This window comes from Chelonoidis abingdonii, chromosome 7 (assembly GCF_003597395.2).
Source record: "Chelonoidis abingdonii isolate Lonesome George chromosome 7, CheloAbing_2.0, whole genome shotgun sequence".
In the NCBI taxonomy this organism is placed as follows: Eukaryota; Metazoa; Chordata; order Testudines; family Testudinidae; genus Chelonoidis; species Chelonoidis abingdonii.
The window spans coordinates 92,655,002-92,675,969 of record NC_133775.1 but is presented as its reverse complement, the minus strand read 5'-3'; the positions used below and the strand labels follow the sequence as shown (position 1 = coordinate 92,675,969).

The 20,968-nt window shown below is 45.7% G+C and overlaps 2 protein-coding genes across 3 annotated transcripts in view; one reads left to right on the top strand and one right to left on the bottom strand.

The window, feature by feature from the left end:
* The window catches only part of STK32A (serine/threonine kinase 32A), a 95,873-nt gene extending 84,815 nt beyond the window's left edge, over nt 1-11,058 (top strand). Inside the window, exons 10-13 of the mRNA XM_032801508.2 lie at nt 2,760-2,885; nt 3,795-3,923; nt 8,393-8,457; nt 9,607-11,058. Coding sequence (XP_032657399.1) covers nt 2,760-2,885; nt 3,795-3,923; nt 8,393-8,457; nt 9,607-9,700 — 414 coding nt within the window. The 3' untranslated portion in view covers nt 9,701-11,058. The remainder of the gene's footprint in view (nt 1-2,759; nt 2,886-3,794; nt 3,924-8,392; nt 8,458-9,606) is intronic.
* Nucleotides 11,059-16,731: 5,673 nt separating this feature from the next.
* DPYSL3 (dihydropyrimidinase like 3) overlaps nt 16,732-20,968 on the bottom strand; it is a 73,314-nt gene continuing 69,077 nt past the window's right edge. For both annotated transcript variants that reach the window (XM_032801479.2, XM_032801478.2), the window contains exons 11-14: nt 20,429-20,599; nt 18,941-19,120; nt 18,005-18,167; nt 16,732-17,444 (exon numbers count right to left, since the gene is read on the bottom strand). In XM_032801479.2, coding sequence (XP_032657370.1) covers nt 17,356-17,444; nt 18,005-18,167; nt 18,941-19,120; nt 20,429-20,599 — 603 coding nt within the window. In that variant the 3' untranslated portion in view covers nt 16,732-17,355. The remainder of the gene's footprint in view (nt 17,445-18,004; nt 18,168-18,940; nt 19,121-20,428; nt 20,600-20,968) is intronic.

The following is a 20,968-nucleotide window of genomic DNA, read 5'->3' as shown; positions in this document are numbered from 1 at the left end:
AAGGGGGAATGGTTTATTTCTCCTTGTTTTAAGAATCCAAGGGATTTGGGTTCTTGGGGTCCCCAGGGAAGGTTGGGGAGGTCAGAGTGCCCCAAAACACTATATTTTTGGGTGGTGGCAGTGCTATCAGATCTAAGCTGGTAATTAAGCTTAGAGGAATTCATGCAGGTACCCAAATTTTGGACGCTAAGGTTCAGATTTGGGAATTATACCTTATGACAATTATATGTGAGGCCAACTGGGATGTTAAGTTTTGTCCCATTCAAATATCTCAAGTGAATTTCATATTAAGCTGCAATGCGTTTGATCATTAGTAACAGACTCACATTACTTGCATTTTGTGTTTAAGCACAGTACTTGGAATGGGGAAAATGAATTGTGAGTGATGTTTACTCTCAGCCTGCATATCATTCACACTCTGACAGTATAGATTTTGCACCTCCACTTTATCATTCTCACTCGGATTGCAAGCACTAACGGTAAAATGGTGTTTCAAGTTGTCAGCTTATTCATTACATTTGAGGAAGTGTTTTTATGGGGTTATTTTAGAATGTGCTACCAGAAGTTCTTGCAATCTTGAACCACAGAACTTGAAAGACACAATTCAATTGCTAACTTGTATTATAGCTAATATGAAAAATCCCCACTGGATCCATTGAGAAATGTGAAGACAAGGAGGACCACTGCCATGGTTTCATAGACTCATAGATGTTAGAAAGGGAGGATGGTTCAGTGGCTAGGGTATTAACCTGGAAATTGAGAGACCTGAGTTCAGTTTCCTGCTCCATCACAAATTACCTTAGGCAAGTCATTTAATCTCTTTTTGTCTCAGTTCCCCATCTCTAATGTGAGGGTAAATAGTCCTTGCCTACCTCACAGGGGTGTGTTGTGAGGATAAATCCACTGAAGGTTGTGGGACGCCTGGATACAATAGTAATAGGAACCATCTACATACCTCAGTTAAATAAATATTAAGCCTGCCAGTTGCTTCCTAACAATATAGAGCACTATCCATTGTGATTCCACCGGTGTCCTTGGAAGACTATGATACAGCCTAATAGAGCTCACAATTAAAAACTTTTTTCTTAATATCCATACCCTGCATTTTTTTTTGCATCCCATTTCTCTTAATTATACCCCCTTATTAGCACTCTAGCCAGTCCCTCTGCCTCCCTGGTGTTAACTGAGTTTTCTACGCTGTGATTAGATGTGTCTTCTTTGGAAAGATGCCTTTTTGATCTGCAGTTTCCAATTTCACTGTTTTGTTGGAGACAGGAGAATAAAATGCCAAATACACATACATTTTCAATAGAGTTTGATGGGGAAGTGGAGTGAGAAATCAGATCCAAATACCGAGAAAGTGAAGATGAAGCTGGTCCCTCAGGGATTTTATTTAAATTGGAGAGAAGGAGGGAAACATTTTAGAACATGATCCATTTTTCTGAGTTGCCCTGTGAAAGAAAAGAACCTGTCAAAACAGAGCACTTTGGATGACTTGTTCACACTCAAGGACATCTGGTGACATCTCGGTGGATGCGCCGCTTAACTTGCTAATAAGAAAGAACTCACTGAGTCGTTACTAAAGGAAAATCTTCAGCTGTAGCCAAGTATGCAGCCCAGTTGAAAAGTCATTAGCAATGAGATTACTTTGGCTCTGATGCTGGAGTCTGTGTGTCGCACCCTGAACCAGGTGATATCTGGGACCAGAGAATGGATTGAGATCTCTGTGCTGTGAGCTTCAGGCCAGCACAGATTAAACTACTTAGCTTCTGACCAAAATTAAAAAAAGACCCTGCTCTAATGTGTACTGATCTGTAATGCCAGGTCGCTAACACAGCCCTCTGGTGACTCTTCCTGCTTGTACAGGCAGGTGGACACCTGGAGCCATAGTCAGGCTGTTTAACTCTTACAATATACTCTCAACTGGAGGGTTAAGGTTAACTCTGCCCATCTAGGCACTGCAGTCAGTTACGACTGCCCGAAAGCTAATGGTGAATGGAATCTTAACTAAGAAGAGGGGGGAAGAGTGGATGGAGTTAGGGTCAGTGATGTAGACAAGGGGCTACATTGGGCTGTTCGGCACCACTCTTAAGAGACTGGGTGGTGCATAAACTGCCAAACCAAGAGTAGCCCTCTTTGAGGGACCACTCCCTCCCTGCTATCCTGGTGATCTGGGAATGGAAGAAATCATTTGCCATTGGCCTACAGCATAACAAATTACATCACCACCCAAACCAACTCAACTCTGCCAGCTGCTGTGTTCTGGAGCAGGAGAAGAACTCTGCCCATTCCCCTCCCTCCCTACTTAGTTTATTGTGTGGTCTGTAGTCAATAACAATGTAGCCTAAATTCTGTCCTCTTCCTACACATTGATAGATAGAAAATAACATTGATATTCGTAGTATCAACGATAGGCTTGAGGGTGTGCATGTGTATATATTCCTATATAACCACAGATTGTTGCTCTTCAGAACTTTTCAATTTCCTTTGTAACTACATAGCATTACTACTGTAGTATTTGAAGCATTCCCTAGTTATTCACTGAATAAAGAGAATAGGGTGAATATCATGGGATCAGTATTGAGCTAAGGCAAAATTGGTACATTTTAAAAAGGCAACATATACATATAGACAGATATAGATTCACACCCATGTGATTGATATTTATATATATATATATATATACACACACCCTTTTTCTTCTGATTGGCATCCTATGGCCTGGTGTTTAAACTATTGTGTTTAATTCCCATTGCCAGTTGCTTGAGCCAAATCCTGAGGAACGTTTTGCTCAGCTGAAAGATATCCAGGATTTTCCGTATCTGGCTGATATTAACTGGGATGCAGTCCTACAGAAGAGGATAATGCCAGGATTCATTCCCACTGTAAGACAATTTTTTTTAAAAAACATCATTTAGGGTGTCTACACAATCAGAGTAACCTCCTATACACTGCACCTGATTCTTCACTACTTTGCACTAGATCAGAAAAGTAACGTACTTTTGCACACATTTTGCACAGATATATATGACTATACGAGGTGCAAGGCAAGGGAAAATCCAGGAGAGAATTTTCATTTTGTGATTAAGACTATTAAAGGGATAATTACCAACATTGGATGCTCACAATTTGTAGTATTGTTAGAGTTTGTAATGTCCTCATTAATTCTCTTTCTGTGTTTTAGAAGAAGTGCTCTAATGCACTTACAAGAAACCCTGTGTTTTCAAACCTGTGTTCAGAGAATTCCGCGCTTGTAACCAACCCTATAATAACAAACTAGCATGCCTATCCACTGCGCTTATGAGCAATCCCGCAGTAACAAACCGCTGTGAGCAACTGTGCTTGGGATCATTCTAGAATTTAAAAAAACTTGCACAGCCCTGAACTCTCAGATATGCGTTATGTGTATGACTTGGTTCTTGCTAGCCACTTTAGAACAGCCACTTATCCTGACAAATGACCCTTGATAACAAACCAATGCATATATACCTAAGGAAGAAAATGACAATTTTGGAGAGGAATACTCTAGATTTCTCTTTGAAGGATCCAAGGAATCAGTATAAACAACAATGAATAAATGAGAAAGCGATTTTTAGAATGATGCACTGGACCTTGACAGTGTCCTTCTAACCAAGGGGGGTGATAAAATATGTACAAGTTTCAGCAGGAGCGCTGGCTAGATTATTGTTACTGGTTTATTCATTAGCGAGTTATTTCCCAGGTTCTTTCCTGTTTGTAAGAGCCTCTTCAAGGCAGGGTGGATTCAGCTCAGGTGACCTTTCTCTCCCCTATAGAAAGGGAGACTGAATTGTGACCCAACCTTCGAACTTGAAGAAATGATCCTGGAGTCCAAACCTCTTCATAAGAAAAAGAAGCGCTTAGCTAAGAAGGAGAAAGATACCAACAAAAGCTATTCTTCACAGGTGAGAGCGAAAGAGAGGCTGGTACCTATGGTCTTGGAAATCCCTTTCTTTGCACAAAAACCCGCTTGATATTTCATATGGAGGCAGCAAAATGCAAGCATGTAAATAGTTTGATTGTTGCTGTTGGGATGGCTTTGTTCACAAAACCTCTCTGTACTAGTGACAGAATATGCACCAGGGAGAGCATGATTTGTAAAATGAACATTAACTTGTGCATAAATCTCTTTCCTAAATCTCTATCTTAGTTATGTAATTTTGATGTTTCATAACATAGATTTTGCATTTAATTTCCTTTTTAAAAAGTTGGGGGAGAGGAGGAATTGCCTGTGGTGGCTAATGTTGGGATTTCAACAGTCCCAGATGGCTCTGAATTTCAGGGAATGGCGTATGGGAAGGACTAGTTTCTGACTTTGCTGCTGCTGCTAATGTTTTGCTAGAGATAATTTACTGCAAGTCTGGGTCAGAGTGATAGGAAATGGTGCCTCTCTAGTTTCTCATACCTGGGCACATGTCAGGAAGGTGTTTTGCAAGCTTCTCCCAAGCAGCGCTTCCAAGGTACCAGCAAACTCTTATGACTCCCCCACTATTCCAGACCCTGGCTTCTCTGCAGTCAACATGGCTCCGTTATGCTAAGCTTGCAGCAGAATTTGCAATGTGGGCAAATCATCATTATGGGCTAGGATCAGACCACCCACAAGCTCATTTTCAATTGTGATCAAACTAAACCAGACGTTGAGTCTATGTCTCCGGGAGGTGGAAATCCAGTTTTTAAGGGACACAATGCACCACCCAATTTATTTGTATTATAATTAGAGATATACCTATCTCGTAGAGCTGGGAGGGACCTTGAAAGGTCATCGAGTCCAGCCTCCTGCCTTCACTAACAGGACTAAGTACTGATTTTTGCCCCCGATTCCTAAGTGGTCCCCTCAAGGATTGAACTCACAACCCTGGGTTTAGAGGCCAATGCTCAAACCACTGAGCTATCGCTCCTCACCTGATGCTGAAGGCCAATTTGGGGTAGGAGCCTGTCCTCCCTTTCAGTTCAGTCATCTAAAAGGTGAAGTGTTTCCAAGGCCATGTTTAGACTAGGAAAATCAGTTGTGTTTAAAACATGTTGGCAGGTCATGATAACATTAGGAGGGAGTCTAGGACTTCATTAGGGTGAAATCCAGGCCCCACTGAAGTCAATGTCAAAACTCCCATCAACTTCTGTGTGGCCGAGATTTCTCCCCTGCATAGATGCCATAGGGCTTTGTTAAAGCTGAAGTCTCTCTCATCCCTCTTCTATGATAAAGATCCTCTAAGTAAATAGAATTGGATTTTTAAAAAATTGAGTTATTTTAATGGTTAGCTGAGTCTCTTAGCATCTTAAGTATTTTATCATGGGCTGGGATAAGAACTCTTTCATTTACAAAACTGGTCCTTTTTATTACTCCATCAGTGGAAGCACCCCTTCTGAATCAGCTGTGCAGAGTGAATGTTGCCAACAGGTTGAGTGCAGCCAAGAGGCAGCAGAACCCTGTAGAATGTGTTGGGTTTTGTGAAAAACCTAGGAATTTGGAAAATTTATTCCAAAAGCATGTTGTTTTTTAAGTAAAATTTCTCAAGAAACAAAATAAAAGTGTTTTCTAAGGAGGCTGGTTTGACTGACAGACAACCCATGTCATTAAACATCAGTCGTTTCCCTGGATGTGATAGTGGGTCATGCTTTGGTCTTCACTGCACCCTTCCCATCTCTTCTCATCTCTGGCACCCATCTCTCTTTGCTGTCAGGACTCTCTGTCTGCTTCTCCTCTCTTTGCCTGCATATCACCTCCCTGCTATAAAAGGCCTTTCTTTCCTTCCTCCGAACCCGCTACTGGTTTCCTCCTTTTAAAGGTATAGGTTCCCCTGCGCACACTTTCCCTTGCTGTAGCCTCATTCTTTTAGTACCTTGAAAGGTAGGAGGTGTGAGGTGAAAGGGTCTGCAGCGATCATCATCTTGGCTCCCGTTCCTTGTTGATGGTAGGACTCTTTGAGATCAGAGGTTGAGAAGGAATGTACTGTCTGGGCAGTTCTCTCAGAAGCATCTTTAAATAAATGTAGTTTATAGTAGTTCAAACCCTTGTGTGTGAGGTAAACGTTACAATATTCTCCATGTAGATCGGGGTGAAAATAAAATTGAGCTCTTACTGGTACAGGGCTGGCTCTCCCCTCTCTCCTTCTCTCCCCCCAGAAGGGGTGGGAGGAGGGGGCGGAGGCGGGAGTCAGTGTTCCTCAGCCAGTCCATCTGCACTGTCTGGCCCATGCCCCCTGGGGCTCCAGCCACGATTTAAGGGGCCCGGAGCCCCATGCCCTTTTAAATCACCCGCTCGGAGCAGCTGCTCCTTTTTGCCCCTCCTCCACCCAGGCTAGGGGGGGCAAAAGGCAAAAGTCAGTGGTACGGACCGGTCCTGGCGGCCACATTTTACCAGTACGCTGTACCGGCCTGTACTGCCTTACTTTCACCCCTGATATAGACCATGGCTATAGGATTTTCCAGGGCATTTTATGTCTGCTTACTGGTTTTCTTTGTGCATTTAGGTCAGGAGTTTACTGACACTAGTTTTCTCAGGGAGACCCTCAGGGTTAAGTTCGTTCTCAGCAGGCAGTGACAAAACCCGAGATATCTCTACTGTTCAAATCACTACCACTTTGTTTGTGTGAATGATGGCTCTGAGGACTGCAGCTGTATGAAGGAAGCAACAGCTGAGCATAATGCTCAGAGGAAATTAAAAGTGAAATGCAAAGTTATGAATTCTTGGGGTTGCATTAAACCGGAGCCTGTGTCATACATAGCAAGGAGAGGTGCACTGTTGCTCACGGCTTCGGGGAGCGCTAGAGCGGTGTCTCTTTAAGGAATCGTTTCAGTGTCTGACTTGTACAGATGGTTCAAAGAAGGCATTTGTCACTTTTTTCCTTTTACCCTGCGCCGGTGACTGGAATGCAAGTAGTGGCAGGTGACCTAGTGAAATGCTGCCTCTGAGGTGAATGCAGCAGCCAAACTCCAGAGCTATCAGAACCGATCTTGCCAGTCAGAGTTAGGGCTCATGAATGTTTTATTTGCCTTCAGGCAGGTTTTTTCCCCCCTTTGTTGTTTGTAGTCTGTGTGTGGCTGCTGATAGACAGTGATAGACTGGAGTAGGTGTGACACTGATCCTGGCCTGAGGCTTGCCCACCTCTTCCATCAAGCTTCACTGAGCCCAAATGAGGCAGGCTCTCAACAGAACTCTTGTCACCTGGCCACAGGAGAAGGAAATCTGGCTTTCCATACTAATGCTTTGCCATCCATCCTAGGTGCTGAAAGTACTTGACCAGCATTAATGAAACCTCCCAGCACACCTGGGGAGTGGGTATCATTCTCCCCACTTTACAGATGGGGAAACCACAAGCCAGAGCTGGGAACAGAACTGTTTTGAAACAAGGCCTGCACATAACTAACTGCATGAATCTATTTCCATTGCTCCTTGTCCCTCACCTGCTGCTTGTAGCTCTCACATGTTGTGCCCTGCCTACCCTTAAGCTGTCAGCTCTTCAAGGCAGGGAAAAATGTCTCTGTGTATTTTGTAAGGTGCCTAATGCCCTGTGATTAAATGGCAATCACAATAATGCAAACCCCTAATTCTGTGCTTTAGATGCAAGACTGCTCCACCTTCCATCTCTCTTTATCTAGTGAAAGAGGAGAGAGAAGAAGGTAGGGTTTTCTGTACATTTTCAACTCCCACTCTGCAAATTCTCTCTTTCAGATGAGAGGTAAAATGGAGGCCTCGGTCACTTATCATTATGAAGGATACCAATGGCACATTTGAGACTTGGGGAAATTCTAGTTCAGGGATTTAATCTTTTGCCAACTTCAAATGCCTCCTGTAAAATCAACTGCTGAAATAGTTCTTCCCAACTTCCTGGCCAAAGCAGTTGTGTGGTTTCGCTTGTGCGGTTCAATCATGCATCTTATTTTCCTTCCCTAAAAGTGTGTGGGAGGTATTTCAGGAATGGATGGGAGGGATCCCTCTGTACATTCTGTAAGGCACTTTGGGTTCACCACAGCATTAATTCAAGCAATTTACACTTAACTAACTTCTTTTATATTTGCCTAGCACGAGTGAGAAGAGGCAGCCTGCACAATAATTCTCAAGTTGTAATACCCTGCATCCACATGGGTGCTGCTCTCACTCGTATGTGGTGCTAAAACTTCTGGGTCACATCTCATGCTTTGTATAGCTGCGGTAAACTGAGCTCTTCTATGAATCCTTTCTCAAAATTGGAGACCTTCTGTGATGGAATAAACACTGTTGAATATAATACATTGCCCTGCTTGCCATTCTTTCTAACTGTAAGGGTAAACCCATTTATGCCTAATGGATGGGAACACCTCAGATACTGTCCTGTGTCAGTTGTGAACTCTAACTGTCCTCGCCTCTGTTTTTTTTCCTATTTCAACATGGAAGGGCTGCCGTCTCCAGAAGCGCCTGGAGTCACTGCAAAGGGACTTCATTGTTTTCAACAGAGAAAAGTAAGTAGTGATTTAGGAGAAGTGGACCACTCTGGCAGGATTTTCATTGTGTTGGTAAGACCATCGGCCCGACTAGCTCTCCATCTGCCCAAACCTCTATAGGGGTCTGTTATAATTTTTAAAAAACAGTTGAAATAGTAGTGGAGAGGAGCAGATGTTAGTGAATGTTGTTTAATCCAGGATCTGAAGGGGAACAGCGTGGCATTTTTACTCAAAAGATAAAGGGTAAGGCCCACAGCACTGAAAACTGGAACCCATACTGCCGTAAATTCCTAATGAATTGTCATAGATATCAGGGAACATCCCATGCACTTTTTAATGGAATTTATTCTGCAGCCATTTATGTTGAATCATACAAACATCTCCAAACAAGGGACAGGCTGAGGAAGAGAGAACCAGTAATTCAATAAAAGAAAACCAAATACCCAGAAGTGTGCTCCTGCTTCATAAACCGCAGAGTGGAAACTGCCTCAGAACACTCAGAACCACTCATCATCTGCTCCAGAGCTGAATCTAGAGCCTAGTTAGTATATTTTAAGTGAACAAGAAGTGAAGTTGGAATAAATTCCATTGAAATGCACTGAAGATTAGATGAAATTAACATACCAATCCTATGATATTCCATGCAAATTCATATGATTTTAAGAGTACAAGCCTGTAACGCTTGCTTATACAGGTACAACCCATGGAAATCAGAGTCTACTTCTGTAAGTAAGTATTGTTCACGTGAGCAGGGATTGCTGGAATGGGCCCAAAGTTTGTAATGATCCCCCTGAAGTAGAGCCTCCTTTTGGGGGGGCGAAGAGAGCGCTAACTGTGAAATTGCCAGACTTGGCCCATCCAGGAACAGGGGAGAGAACATGTTAGGGGTGTACTCAGAAAATAGGTGGGGAAGAGTGCTCATAAGGGTGTGCTCAAGACAAGGGGTCCGCAGGCATGGCTGTTACACTGTGCTAGCAGAGATAATGTAGTTAGCTGAAATGCTGTAGCACTCACTAGAGGAGAAATCAGCTGAAATCAAGCTTGTGTGTGGGTTAAGAATTGGCTGGTAAAATACACACCGAGCTGGCAGTGAAACAGGCATAGCTGCCTCATGCTGGCTTTCTCCCTGGGGTTTTGACTCTTCATTTATTTATTTATTTATTTAAGGATGAGGAGACACCACAATGAAATCCAAGAGAATATGACACTGGCACAAACCAAAGACCCAGAAGAAGACGACAGCCAGAACAACAACCTTTGAGCTCACTTAGCCTCTGCCCTGGTGTTTTCCCCAAGGGTTCGTTGCACACCTACACGTTCATGGAGCTTGGTGAATAGAATTACCCACTGATAAAAGGACAACGCACATACCCCAGCACAGGGTGTCTAAGCCATAAATTTGTGCACCTTTCTTTTCCTCGCTCCACCTTAAGTCAGGTGGACATAGGGGGCCAGGGAGAGGTCTTTAGGACTGCCCCTGCAAATAACCTGCCAAAATAAACAAGAGTCAGATCCTCCTGTGCCAGAGATGGTTGCAGGAATTTGACCAAAAGATGTGGTCTCTTTTTCAGAAGAGACCCTGAGTGCAGGAAGGAGGAGCTTATCCTTGTGGGGCAGGATGCCTGCTGGCACAACATTTGGGTATTGAGTGCCTAGTGTAAATCTGGGCTAGGGATCAGTTGATTGCCAGTGGAAAGCAACAGAAGGGTATTTAATGCATAATTAGGTCTGTCACAGAGAATGAATATTAGAAATGAGCTGGCAGCAGAATCACAGACCTAAACTCTTTGCAAGTTTGGATTTTGACGTGAGCCTCATAGCTTAGACTCATCTCTAATTGTTAGAGGCAGAAGGGGCTGCTCTCAACTGCTGGGCAGAAGACAGGATCTTTGTTTCCAGCAGGGTCTCTTTCTAATATTTCTTTAATCTGTGGTAGGGAAATTATCTAGTTCCTCAATATGGGGAAAAGGCAATAATGGTTTCTTATGCTTTGCTGTCTCTGAGTGATGAAACTCCCTAGCTTCCCTGACCTTATGCTATTGGGTAGGGCTGGCTCAGCAATGGCTAAGAACATGAGAACAATGGTGACTGGCAGGGAAACCTACTTGTTTGTGTCAGAAGAGGTAGTAGCTCTGTATTGCTGGATAACATGCTAGGGTGGATGCTTCACTAGCACATACTACAGACTAAGTTCACCACTGACATAAAACTCCATTGAGTCCAATGGGGTTGTGGCCCCTTACACCAGAGGTAAATTTGATTATGCATCTTTAAGTGTGCTAGAACGTCAACTTTGTAGTCTCAATTTCCCTTTCACTAAGGTGTTAGACATGAACATTATGGACCAAATTCAACCCTGGTCTAAGCAGCCACAATGCCCAGTGGTAACTGCGCCAACTTACACCAAGGCTGAGATTGGCCAAAGCACCTGGTTTATAGTAATGCTGTGAATGATGCTATCTTTGTAAAGCATTAGGACCCTGAGTCCTCACCTTCTTGTTTTGCTTCTGTCTTACTTTCACTGTGTTAAACTGTCTCCCATCTGCCCAAAGCTGTTCTTTGTATCCCCCTGCGACTTCCTTTCTCTCCCTGTCTGAATAAAAACAAGGTATGAGACTCCTTCCCAGACAATCAAAAGCCAGTGTTGTTTTTGAGGTCATTTGTATTTCAAGCCAAAGTGTGAGTTTCCACTGTTCTGAGCCAACTGGGAATCTCCTTGACTTTTATTTTAAATCCGCTTTTCTCCTTTGCGAAGCTGTTTTAAAAATTCTTCCGAGAACAGCATCTGCAACCTGGAAGGAGGCTTTGGTTCCATTCGCTGATACATTCAGAAAACTCTGGGAAAGAGTCATCCTTGCTTTCCACGTTTAGACCACCTGGGGCAGGATGGATGCCTTCTTACAGATGCAAACAATTTATTAGTATTATGAGTAAGCCATATTCTGTTGATTATAAACAGTGGCTATGTTGTTTGGTTTTGGAGGATGCAGTTTATATCCGTAAGCATTAGCAAGCAGCTGCCCCAAGGAGTGCTCAAAGGCCTCTCTCCAGGCCCTGTGAGCGTGCTTGAAGCTGAGTTGACGTAGCTGTCAACAGAGTGAGCAAATAGAAAACATTAGTCTCTTGAAATAAAATAGTCCCAGGTAGGTGGCAGTGATTCAGCTCTGCTTTGCTTTGAGGATCAGCAAAGGACTAGAAGCCAGTAGCTCACTCAGGCTGCAGCATGGCTCTGTGAATAGACTACTTTGTCAGATACCTTTCACACACAGCTCTCCCGTAGCAGCAAGTGGCTGGGGGGCGCTGCTGGGCCCTAGGGAGAGTGATCTGTGTTTGCAGCACTAGAAGTAGCAGCAGTTATGGCACCAGTGCACAATCCCTTTCTGAGGTTGGACCTCTAAATCCAAACTCCAGATCTGAATGTCTCTGAACTGTGGATGTGCTTGGCATCTGAATGCAGCACTGTAGCCTGAAGTTAGTCCCTGTTAGGGGGACGAATGAAACAGTGATCTGAATGCTGAGGCTTGAGCACACCACTGCTTTTAGCAGACACTAGATTTATGAAATAGGAGGAAATAAAGCAAACTCAAAAATACCCCACTGTGAGGGTGAGGCCATTCCCACTAGATCCTTCCGATAGGACATTCTAAGAGAAGCCCACCCCACTGTGCACTAGCCATGGCCCTCTTTCCTTCACAAGAAGTTGGATACCATTCAAACTGTATCATCGCCGAATGATTGAAAACAGCCAGTGGTATGAACTGAAGACAAATGAAGCTAGCTGTTTCCTAGCTAAGCAGCTTCCACTCTCTCATATGGTCACCCAATACTCTCTCTGAGGTGGTAAAGTCACCTTGTCCAAATTCCCTATCACCTTCCTCGTGGAATCATCTTTAGCGTTGACCCAATGAAAGTAGGATGGAGAAGACCCCCAGAAAACCTAAAACACAATGGCTGGATGGCATCAACAGACACCTGTCCCTCACAGACATCCTTCCCAATAACATGCTCAGACACAGCATTGGATTTTCAATCAAGTCCTTCCTTTGACCCAGTTTGGATTGACTGATGGAATTACAGGGGGATCAAGTGCCCCCCACCAACCACATTGAATTATTAATGGTTGAATGTGGGTTCATTACTTACTTAAAGTACTAAGACTGAGATTGCTCAGAGCAGTTAAAGCCCACAACAGTCTTGGCTCCCAGTCCGTTGCTCTGAGCAATCTCAGTACTAGTATTTTAAGGTAAGCACTAAGTAATGAATCCTTACAACGCCCCATCACAGAGGTCCTGACACCCTTTTACAGCTAGGGAAACTGAAGCAAAGTATGGCGTGGAGTGCTGACCTTCTGCTTACAGAAACTGGCTGGGGCTTCAGGAGCTCCAGATTCAATTCCTGGCTCTCCCAAACTTCCAGTGAGACCTAGCCCAAACTGCTTCATTTCTCAGTGGATCGGTTAATCATTTGTAAAACAGGGATACACCTACCTCAGAGGGGTGCCCATATAAAGGACCTAGTTGAAATGCCACAGGAAGACTGTTCGAGAGCTAGGACTCGAATGCTAGTACACCTAGCTGCTTGTTTTATGTAGCACCCTGCTATTCTGAGCCTTCTTGCTACAGACGCACTGTCTCACCTTACTACCAAACACAGGTCAGTTTGTGCTTATGCCCACCCCCAGCGTTTTGTCAAATCTGTTCTTTGACAGTGGGAGTCTCCTAACAAAGGAGAACGTTCTAAATGCCCCATAGCCGAGTACTCCAAGTACTTTTGGGCAGAACAAGCATGCACTCATTCAGCCCACAGCTGCCAAAAGCCCCATGCAACCTGAGTGATAGGAATAAATGTCTCCCTTAACCCAGCTGCCCACTTTTTATCCCTGACAACGGGATCAGCTTGAGTTTGATCTCATCACTGAAAGGAATGCTTGGTTCTCTCACAATTGGCTGCATTCATCTTTTTTACTACAGGTGTTAGCCCCAACCAGAGCTAATACTGTATTGCTGGTCACTGCTCTGGCACCAGAAAGGAGCTGCTTTGTTTCACAATGGGCCATGCACATTGATGATGATAAATAATTAAATCATAATCCCAGTGTTCCTGCAATCTCTGGTGGCGTTTTATTTGAGTAAATTAGTCTGTCATGAATGATTTCTGCTTTCAGCACATAGTTTCAGCTGTCTAGGTATTTTTACCACCTGTATCACAGCAGGGTTTGAGCACCATACCAAATACCAACAAGAGCTTCCCCTCACCCACTGATTCCAAGACATGAAGTGGAAGGAGTTTTTTCCCCCTTCTGTAATGTATTATAAAATTCCAGGAAGCCTTTGACCCATAGGCATGTTTCGCATTTCATGGTGACTTTGCTCGTGACCATTCCAAGTTTCAGTGGCCCAATCCCAAGAAAGCATCGTCCTCCTCATATTAGTTCCATTGTTTCTGCTGAGGGCAGGTCATCCTTTCAGAAGTAAAGGAGGATCTCAGAGTTCCTCGGGCCCCACCCCAGTGGCCTTTGTCCAGGATAAGGAAGGCATGTGAGAGGGAGCCAGTATGGAGTCTGAAATACATGTTGTAGATACAGTAGGTGGATTGCTGAGGTCTCTGTCAGCCTTGTAGAACTACAGCTTCTATCTTCATTCTAGATGAGGCTCCAGGTTTTTGCACTGAGAGGGTTGGGATCCATCTCATCCATCTACACATCCTAATCAGCTAGCTGACTCCCACTCCTCAAACTGGCCTGCAGGCTTTCTGTTGACCAATGAAAAGACCAGCAGAGGGATCTGCAGACAGCGACCCTGAAGCACTGTGCACCCTGTATGGACGTTAACAAAACCAGGCAGCTCCCATGAGCTGAAAAATCTAACTGCAGCTTGAATTTAGTGTTGAAAACTCACCCAACAAGTAATTTGATATAGCATCTAATTCACTTTAGATGCAAGAGACAGACAAGCACACATTAAAGGTAACTTGCTATTTCTTCAGTCCTGTGGATGCTGGCACATTCGCAACTATCAGCCAAATGAAGACGACTTTTATACATGGTCTCCAAAAAGTACAACTGTGTGAACAGGTGCAGAGCCTCAAGGTGGATGAGCGAGATCATTTCACTGATGATTTGTCCATCCCTTTGCATCATCCTCCTTTTCCTTTTCTTCCAGAAGAGCCCAGTTTCTGCTAGTACTAAGAAAATCTCAATGATATTTTTCTTTACACATCCTAAAAAAACCTCAAACCAACCCTTGAAGGTTTTACGTTTTGACTCAAACACCTGAGCCACTTCAATAGCTACTGTCACTTACATTGTGGGGAGCTGAATATTTAACAATGTTGCCAATTTCTCAGTGTTTTTTTTAAAGACCCAGGTGTTGAAATCATGTGAATACATAACACCGTAAGTTTTCATTTAAAAATAAATACAATTTCTAGCCTTTAGAGCTGTGGAGGAAAGCTTGAAAACATAAAGCAGGTGCCACGTAAAGGTTCAGCAACCATAAGAACCAATTTAAAAAAAAAATGTCAGTCTCATAATTTTGGGGGGCATGGTTCATGATTTTGGAATGCTTATGGTTGGAAATACTGCATTGTTCTTAATTCTCCCTGGACTCTTTATAGTTAAGATGACGGAGTTTATTGTGAGAGAGAAATGAGAACTGGAACTTTCATTGCCCCAAACAGTAGCAGTTAAGTTTTCCAAGTGAGTCCTTGATTTTGAATGTCTCAGTTCTTGTTGCCCAATGTGAAAGATGGTAGCCACAGCCTGGCTTTTTAGAAGTGTTGTGTATCTATATCTAACTCCCATTGATTCCAACTGGAGCTCATTCATCTGAAATATCAAGCCCAAGATGTTTAAAGTTGAGCACCCAAAACCAAAGAACTCAAAGTCAGTGGTCATTTTTGAAAATTTGAGCCTAGAAATGTATTCAAGTTGAGTTGATTCTTCTTTCTCCCAACATTGCTATCTGCAGGGTTACCAGGCAGTGGGAGAGGTCTAACCTGCTGCAACTGACCCAGCTTTGCAGTGGGATGGTGGAGATGGGCTGGCAAACACCACCACGTTTTAACTTAGTCCATTTTGAGTATTTGCAATAGGTGTCAGCTTGGCAGCCCTGGAGGTAGAGATTGAAGTCCTCTGTTTATCCCTGGCTTGGGCAGTAGCAAGACAGACTTCTCCCACATCTCACTACCAACCTGTTCTGGAGGGGCCACTTCTAAACAGGACGGGATAGTTCAGTGTTCAAATCCAGTTGGCTCCTGGCCTCTCTGAGACTGCCAAGAAATGGATCTCATTGTGGTATCTTTAAAAAACCTGAAACCATCACTTTTCAGAGTCACTTTCCGCTGGATTTCTCGCCCTCTTCCAAATACAGGAAAGCAGCTGAGGAGCTAAGTAACCTGCAGCTCTTCATTTCTGATATCCCAGCACCACCTTGTGGGGACAAGTTAGTATTGAAAATATAAAACATAATGCACAGACTCCAGCGAGAAACTGCTGAACTTGAATTAACATGCAAACTAGATACTATTAATTTAGGCTTGTAGAGAGACTGGGGATGGCTGACTCATTACACAGACTTAATCTATTTCCTCAAGTTAAGTATCCTCACACCTTGTCAACTGTCTGAAATGGGCCATCTTGATTATCACTACAAAAGTTTTTGTTCTGCTGATTAATGGCTCATCTTAATTTATTAGCCCCTTAGAGTTGATATGGCTACTTCCACCTTTTCGTGTTCTGTATGTATATTTATCTCCTTACTATATGTTCCATTCTATGCATCTGATGAAGTGGGCTGTAGCCCACAAAAGCTTGTGCTCAAATAAATGTGTTAGTCTCTAAGGTGCCCCAAGGACTCCTGTTCAATCCACCTGCTAACGTTCAGCAGGATCCAGGAGTTTCTTGTAATAGTGTCTGTTTGCTGAAGAGGGTGGCAGGAGGCACTGGCCATGGCTCAGGCTCCCCGTTGTGAAAGGGGCAGCATTAAGGTCACTTGCAATGAGCACCTTCCAGTAGTGCATATAAATGTGTCTAACGCGTCACGCAGGGTTCATGGCAAAGTCTTCAAAAGGAGACAGGCGCATCAATACTGGGTCTTAAGAGAGTAAAGTGGGAGCAGGGAGAGGACCAAACAAGGATAAGGCTGTCTCAGGAGGTGCTAGAGTATTGGCAGGGACTTTTTCACAACCCCCTCACCTCCCAATCCATACGCACACACCCCATGGGAATTGGGGGCCAACAGAGTTTCCCCTTTTATGGCTGAGAAAAAAACAAACTGGTGCAGCGAGTTGTTTGGAAGGAACAGTTGCTTTCTGTTTTTTAATAAAATGTACAAAGTAATGAAGTCTTACATGAGGCGATACAACAGAGCTGTTACAGAGATGACTCTGAGCTTCCCGATGGGCCTCACAACACAAGACGGAGGCAGCCATGTCTGATCAGCATTGAGTGGAAACAGATGAACACTGACACAACACACAGACCCACCTTACCCCTATCCACCTCCCACGATCCCTCCCCACAACCCTTTCATCCCACCCTCCCCACCCCCACGCCGATTCCTTCTGAATAACCTGCTTAGCTAGTTCGTTCATGTCACGGTCATCCCAGCTTTCTCCACCCCCTCCGTACGATGCGGCATCACACAAGCACTCAACACGTACATTACAGACTCTTAACTTAGTGACCTGTCAGATTTGCATGCATGTAAAAATGAAAAAGAAAAAAATTAAGGCTATGCATAAACAGAAACCAAAGCAATATTTTTAAAGCTAGGTAGCAAATAGCGTTTGTGAAACATAAGGCTTGAGGCTTATTGATTCTTCAGCTCTGAACAGTTTTAAATTGCTTTTCCTTCTTAAATACCAATGTACCATTTTCCCCCTTGAATATTGTTGTTTCCTTCCCCGCTTGGGTGCTTAACTCAGGGAGGTTATATTGGAGCGGCCTCCGGGGGGCGCTACAATGCGCTTGCTTGCTGAACGAACACCTTCGTCAACCTGGGTACCTGAAATTAAGACATGACCACAAACAAAGGGAGGGGAGAAAGGGAAATTAGAGGGTTGTGGCTCACAGGCCAACCAGTCAAGAGGCCTGTGGTCTCTGAGAAGGCTCCCACACGCCTCACTGGGGGAAGATTGCTCTTAAGAGACCTGCCCTGTTTCCTCTTTACCTCCCTGTTCCTCCTTTCAGTCCAATAGCACCTCAGTGCCCCCAGGCAGCCAGCAGCTGCACTTACCTCTCTATGGAGCCTCTCCACTGGAGCTGCACTGTCAGGGAGTGAGGGACTAGGAGGCAGCAGCAGGTCTCCGGCATTTAATCCCCTTTTAAGTCTGCAGGGGAAAAGGTGCTTGGGCAAGCTCCAGCCATCCCCCATTTAAGGGCCCCTCCATGCAGTGAGCCCCACAGACAGGCAGGGGCAGCTCTCCCCAAGTCATCACCACAACCATTTGTATAAAATCTAATCCCAGTCCCACCCTGTGCCCAGCCCTCTGGGACCTGGTGTCCCTGGGTTCTTCGGTCCCTGGGTATGCAGCACTTTACAGCGCAGAGACGGCTCACACTCACCTGACAGACTGAATCCAGATTGATGAAGATTCCTGACGGGAGGCGTCTGTCGGGTGGGGGATCCCCTGGTGGAGCCTGCAGGAGTACCGCCTTTAGGTGTGGCTGTCAAATCGAACACGGGCCCGTCATACATTCCTCTGGGCACGGCATGCATCTCGGCCATCTGTTGTCACGAGAGACAGCACGGTAAGTTACTGAGAACACTGGCACTGGGAGACCGGGATTTCCTGAACAGCACCAGGAGCCCCTCCATCCTCCACAGCCCTCATCTGATTCAAGGCCACCATGCCCGCTGCTGCTGTCTGCAGTGCTCTCACCCACCGCACAGGGCTAGCCATGCACCAGACCACCAGCACAGATGCCCGCAATCCTGCTCCCTCACAGACTTCCTGTGTGACTGGGACAAATCCCTTAGCCTCAGTTCCCATCTGTAAAAAAGCCCTGAGCCCAGCGCAACAGGCGAATCCATCACTGTGGATTACTGCCCCCTTGATGGGGAGAAAGGTATTTGCCCACTCCCCAGCCTCGTCGCCTTTGCTTGCTTCAGTTCCCTCCAGACTGGCCTTGCCACCATGTACAGCAACGTGTACAAACAGCCCAACATCCTACCTCTGCTGATGGCATACACCAAATATGCAGGTCTATACCCTTTGAGGCACCAGGGCGCAGTTCCTCAAAAGGTGTTCGGGTGCCTAGATCCCACTGATTTCTGGTTTGAAACACACTAACCGGGCAGCACTCAAGGGGCACAGTGACCAAAGCAGGAGAGTTCACTACTGGGGAAGAGGACAACTCAGGCTTGTAGCTCCACTGGTGGTACCATTACAGTGATGGGAGTACAGCATGTGCACACGCTAAGCCCCTAAGGCAGCTGCAGTGTTTTCCCACACCTATGGGACTCATTCTCCTGTGTTGTGGGTCTCCTCAACTCCTTACCTTCCTCCTGGCTTTAATGCGCTTGTAAACATAGTCTGAGAAAGGACTGCAGGGAATGAAGCGCCCAGCTCCCTGTGTCACATGCAAGTTGCCATCCTCCAGCATGATCTTCCCCTGGCATATGACAACCAGCGGAGCCCCACGCAACTCCATTCCTTCAAAGATGTTGTATTCAGCTGCCTGCAGCACATGGGAAAGGGCAAAAGGAGCATGAACTAGGGAGACCAGATGTCCTGATTTTATCGGGATTGTCCCGATATTTGCTTGTTTGTCCTGTGTCCCGACCGAACAGGACAAACAAACAATTTCGCCCTCCACTCCGGCACACAGGCGGAGCCCGGAGGGGCTCTCAGGCCACCCCTGCCCTGACTTCGCCTCCTCCTTCCCCCATTGGATCTCTCCCCAAATCCCTGCCCCCAGCCCCGCCCCCGCACTGCCTCACTGGATCCCAAGCCGGGCCTGGGGAGGAGACGCCCCCTGTGCAGCAGCCTGGGCACACAGGCCATGGCCGGCTGGAGCTGGGAGCACTGCAGTGCAGCACAGAGACTGCTCCAGTCCTGCAGCCTGCAGGGCAGCGCGGTGGATCCGGGGGCAGCACGGAACAGGCAGGGGTCGGGTGGGCAGCGCGGCCTGGGGGCGTGGGCCACCGGAGACACGCGGTGGAGAGAGGCTGCGGTGACAAGACTTGTCCCAGGCGGGGTGACCGGCAGACAAGGGCGAGGAGCTGGTCGGGGTCCCCTGAACCAATAAACTTCCCTGTCACTGCACGTGCTCTGCCGGCTGGGAAGGAGACACTGGACCACAGCCGAGCGAGTCAGGCGCGGGGCAGGCTCCCTGCCGGTGGCGGGACGTGCCACGTGCTCGGGGTGGGCCGGAAGGCTCCATGGGGAGGGCAGCGCATGCAGCCGGGGCACTGTGTGTGATCCAGGAGCGCACCCCCATGAAACTGCTTTTTTTTTTTTTTTTTGCTCTGCCCCCCCGTATCCCAGTATTTCATCCCTGTGATCCCAGGCATTCTGAACCAGAGCCTGGCCAACTGAGATGATGTCCAGACTCTGTTACTAACCAACACCCACACTGTGTACAGCCAAAGACTGGAATGGAAGGGGGTGCGAATAAGGACTGTGGCTAAGGACTAGAGCTCAGAACTGGCACCTTCCCCTTTTATTCAGGTGAGCATAGAGGTGCACCAGTAGAGCCATGTGGGCCTGGAATAGTAACTAGGGGAATTGCAGGTCAGGACAGAGGGGCGTTCGATACTGTATTCAGGCTCAGAACTAAAAGAGCAAGAGGTGGTGCCACTCAGCATTCAGGACAAGCACAGTCCATCTCCTAGAGCCAGGACCTGAGTGGTCTAATTGCAATCCAGGACTGAGTTACTTTTTTACATCCAAGTCTCCTATTTGGCAGTACAGAGCAGCTAACCCATCATGCCTGCCAGTTACGCCAACCACCTCCCAACACTCCCCAGGCCAGCAGCTGACTTACCGACTGGTGGCTTTTAGCTGAGACAATCTTCACTGCATCAGGATCCCATATGACCAGGTCGCTGTCCGACCCCACCGCTATTCTCCCTTTCCGTGGATACATGTTAAAGATCTTGGCAGCATTGGTGCTCGTCACTGCCACAAACTGGTTTTCGTCCATCTTCCCCGTGGCCTGTTCAGATATAAAACGGGTGGGTCTTCACCCTAGTTGCATTCATAGCTCCACAGCTCAGTAGGATCTCATGGGGAGGGAGAGGATGGTTCCCAGGGAAACAGTATGCCCCTTGTGAGAGCTGTGAGAACAGAAATGTAACAAGCCCAGACTAAAATGCCCACTCCCCTTTAAAGCTAGTAGGATTTACTAATGGTCAGCCACTGAATCCGCAGGGGAAAACCCACCCATTGGAATTTGTTTAGAAAGGAAAATCCCTGTGTTAAAAATTACCTGGCTTTTGAAAACTGATATAAGGGGAACAAACGAGGTAGGTGAAACCTGAAGTCTAGCAAGCCTTGGGTATGTTTCCTTTGCACAGATAACAGT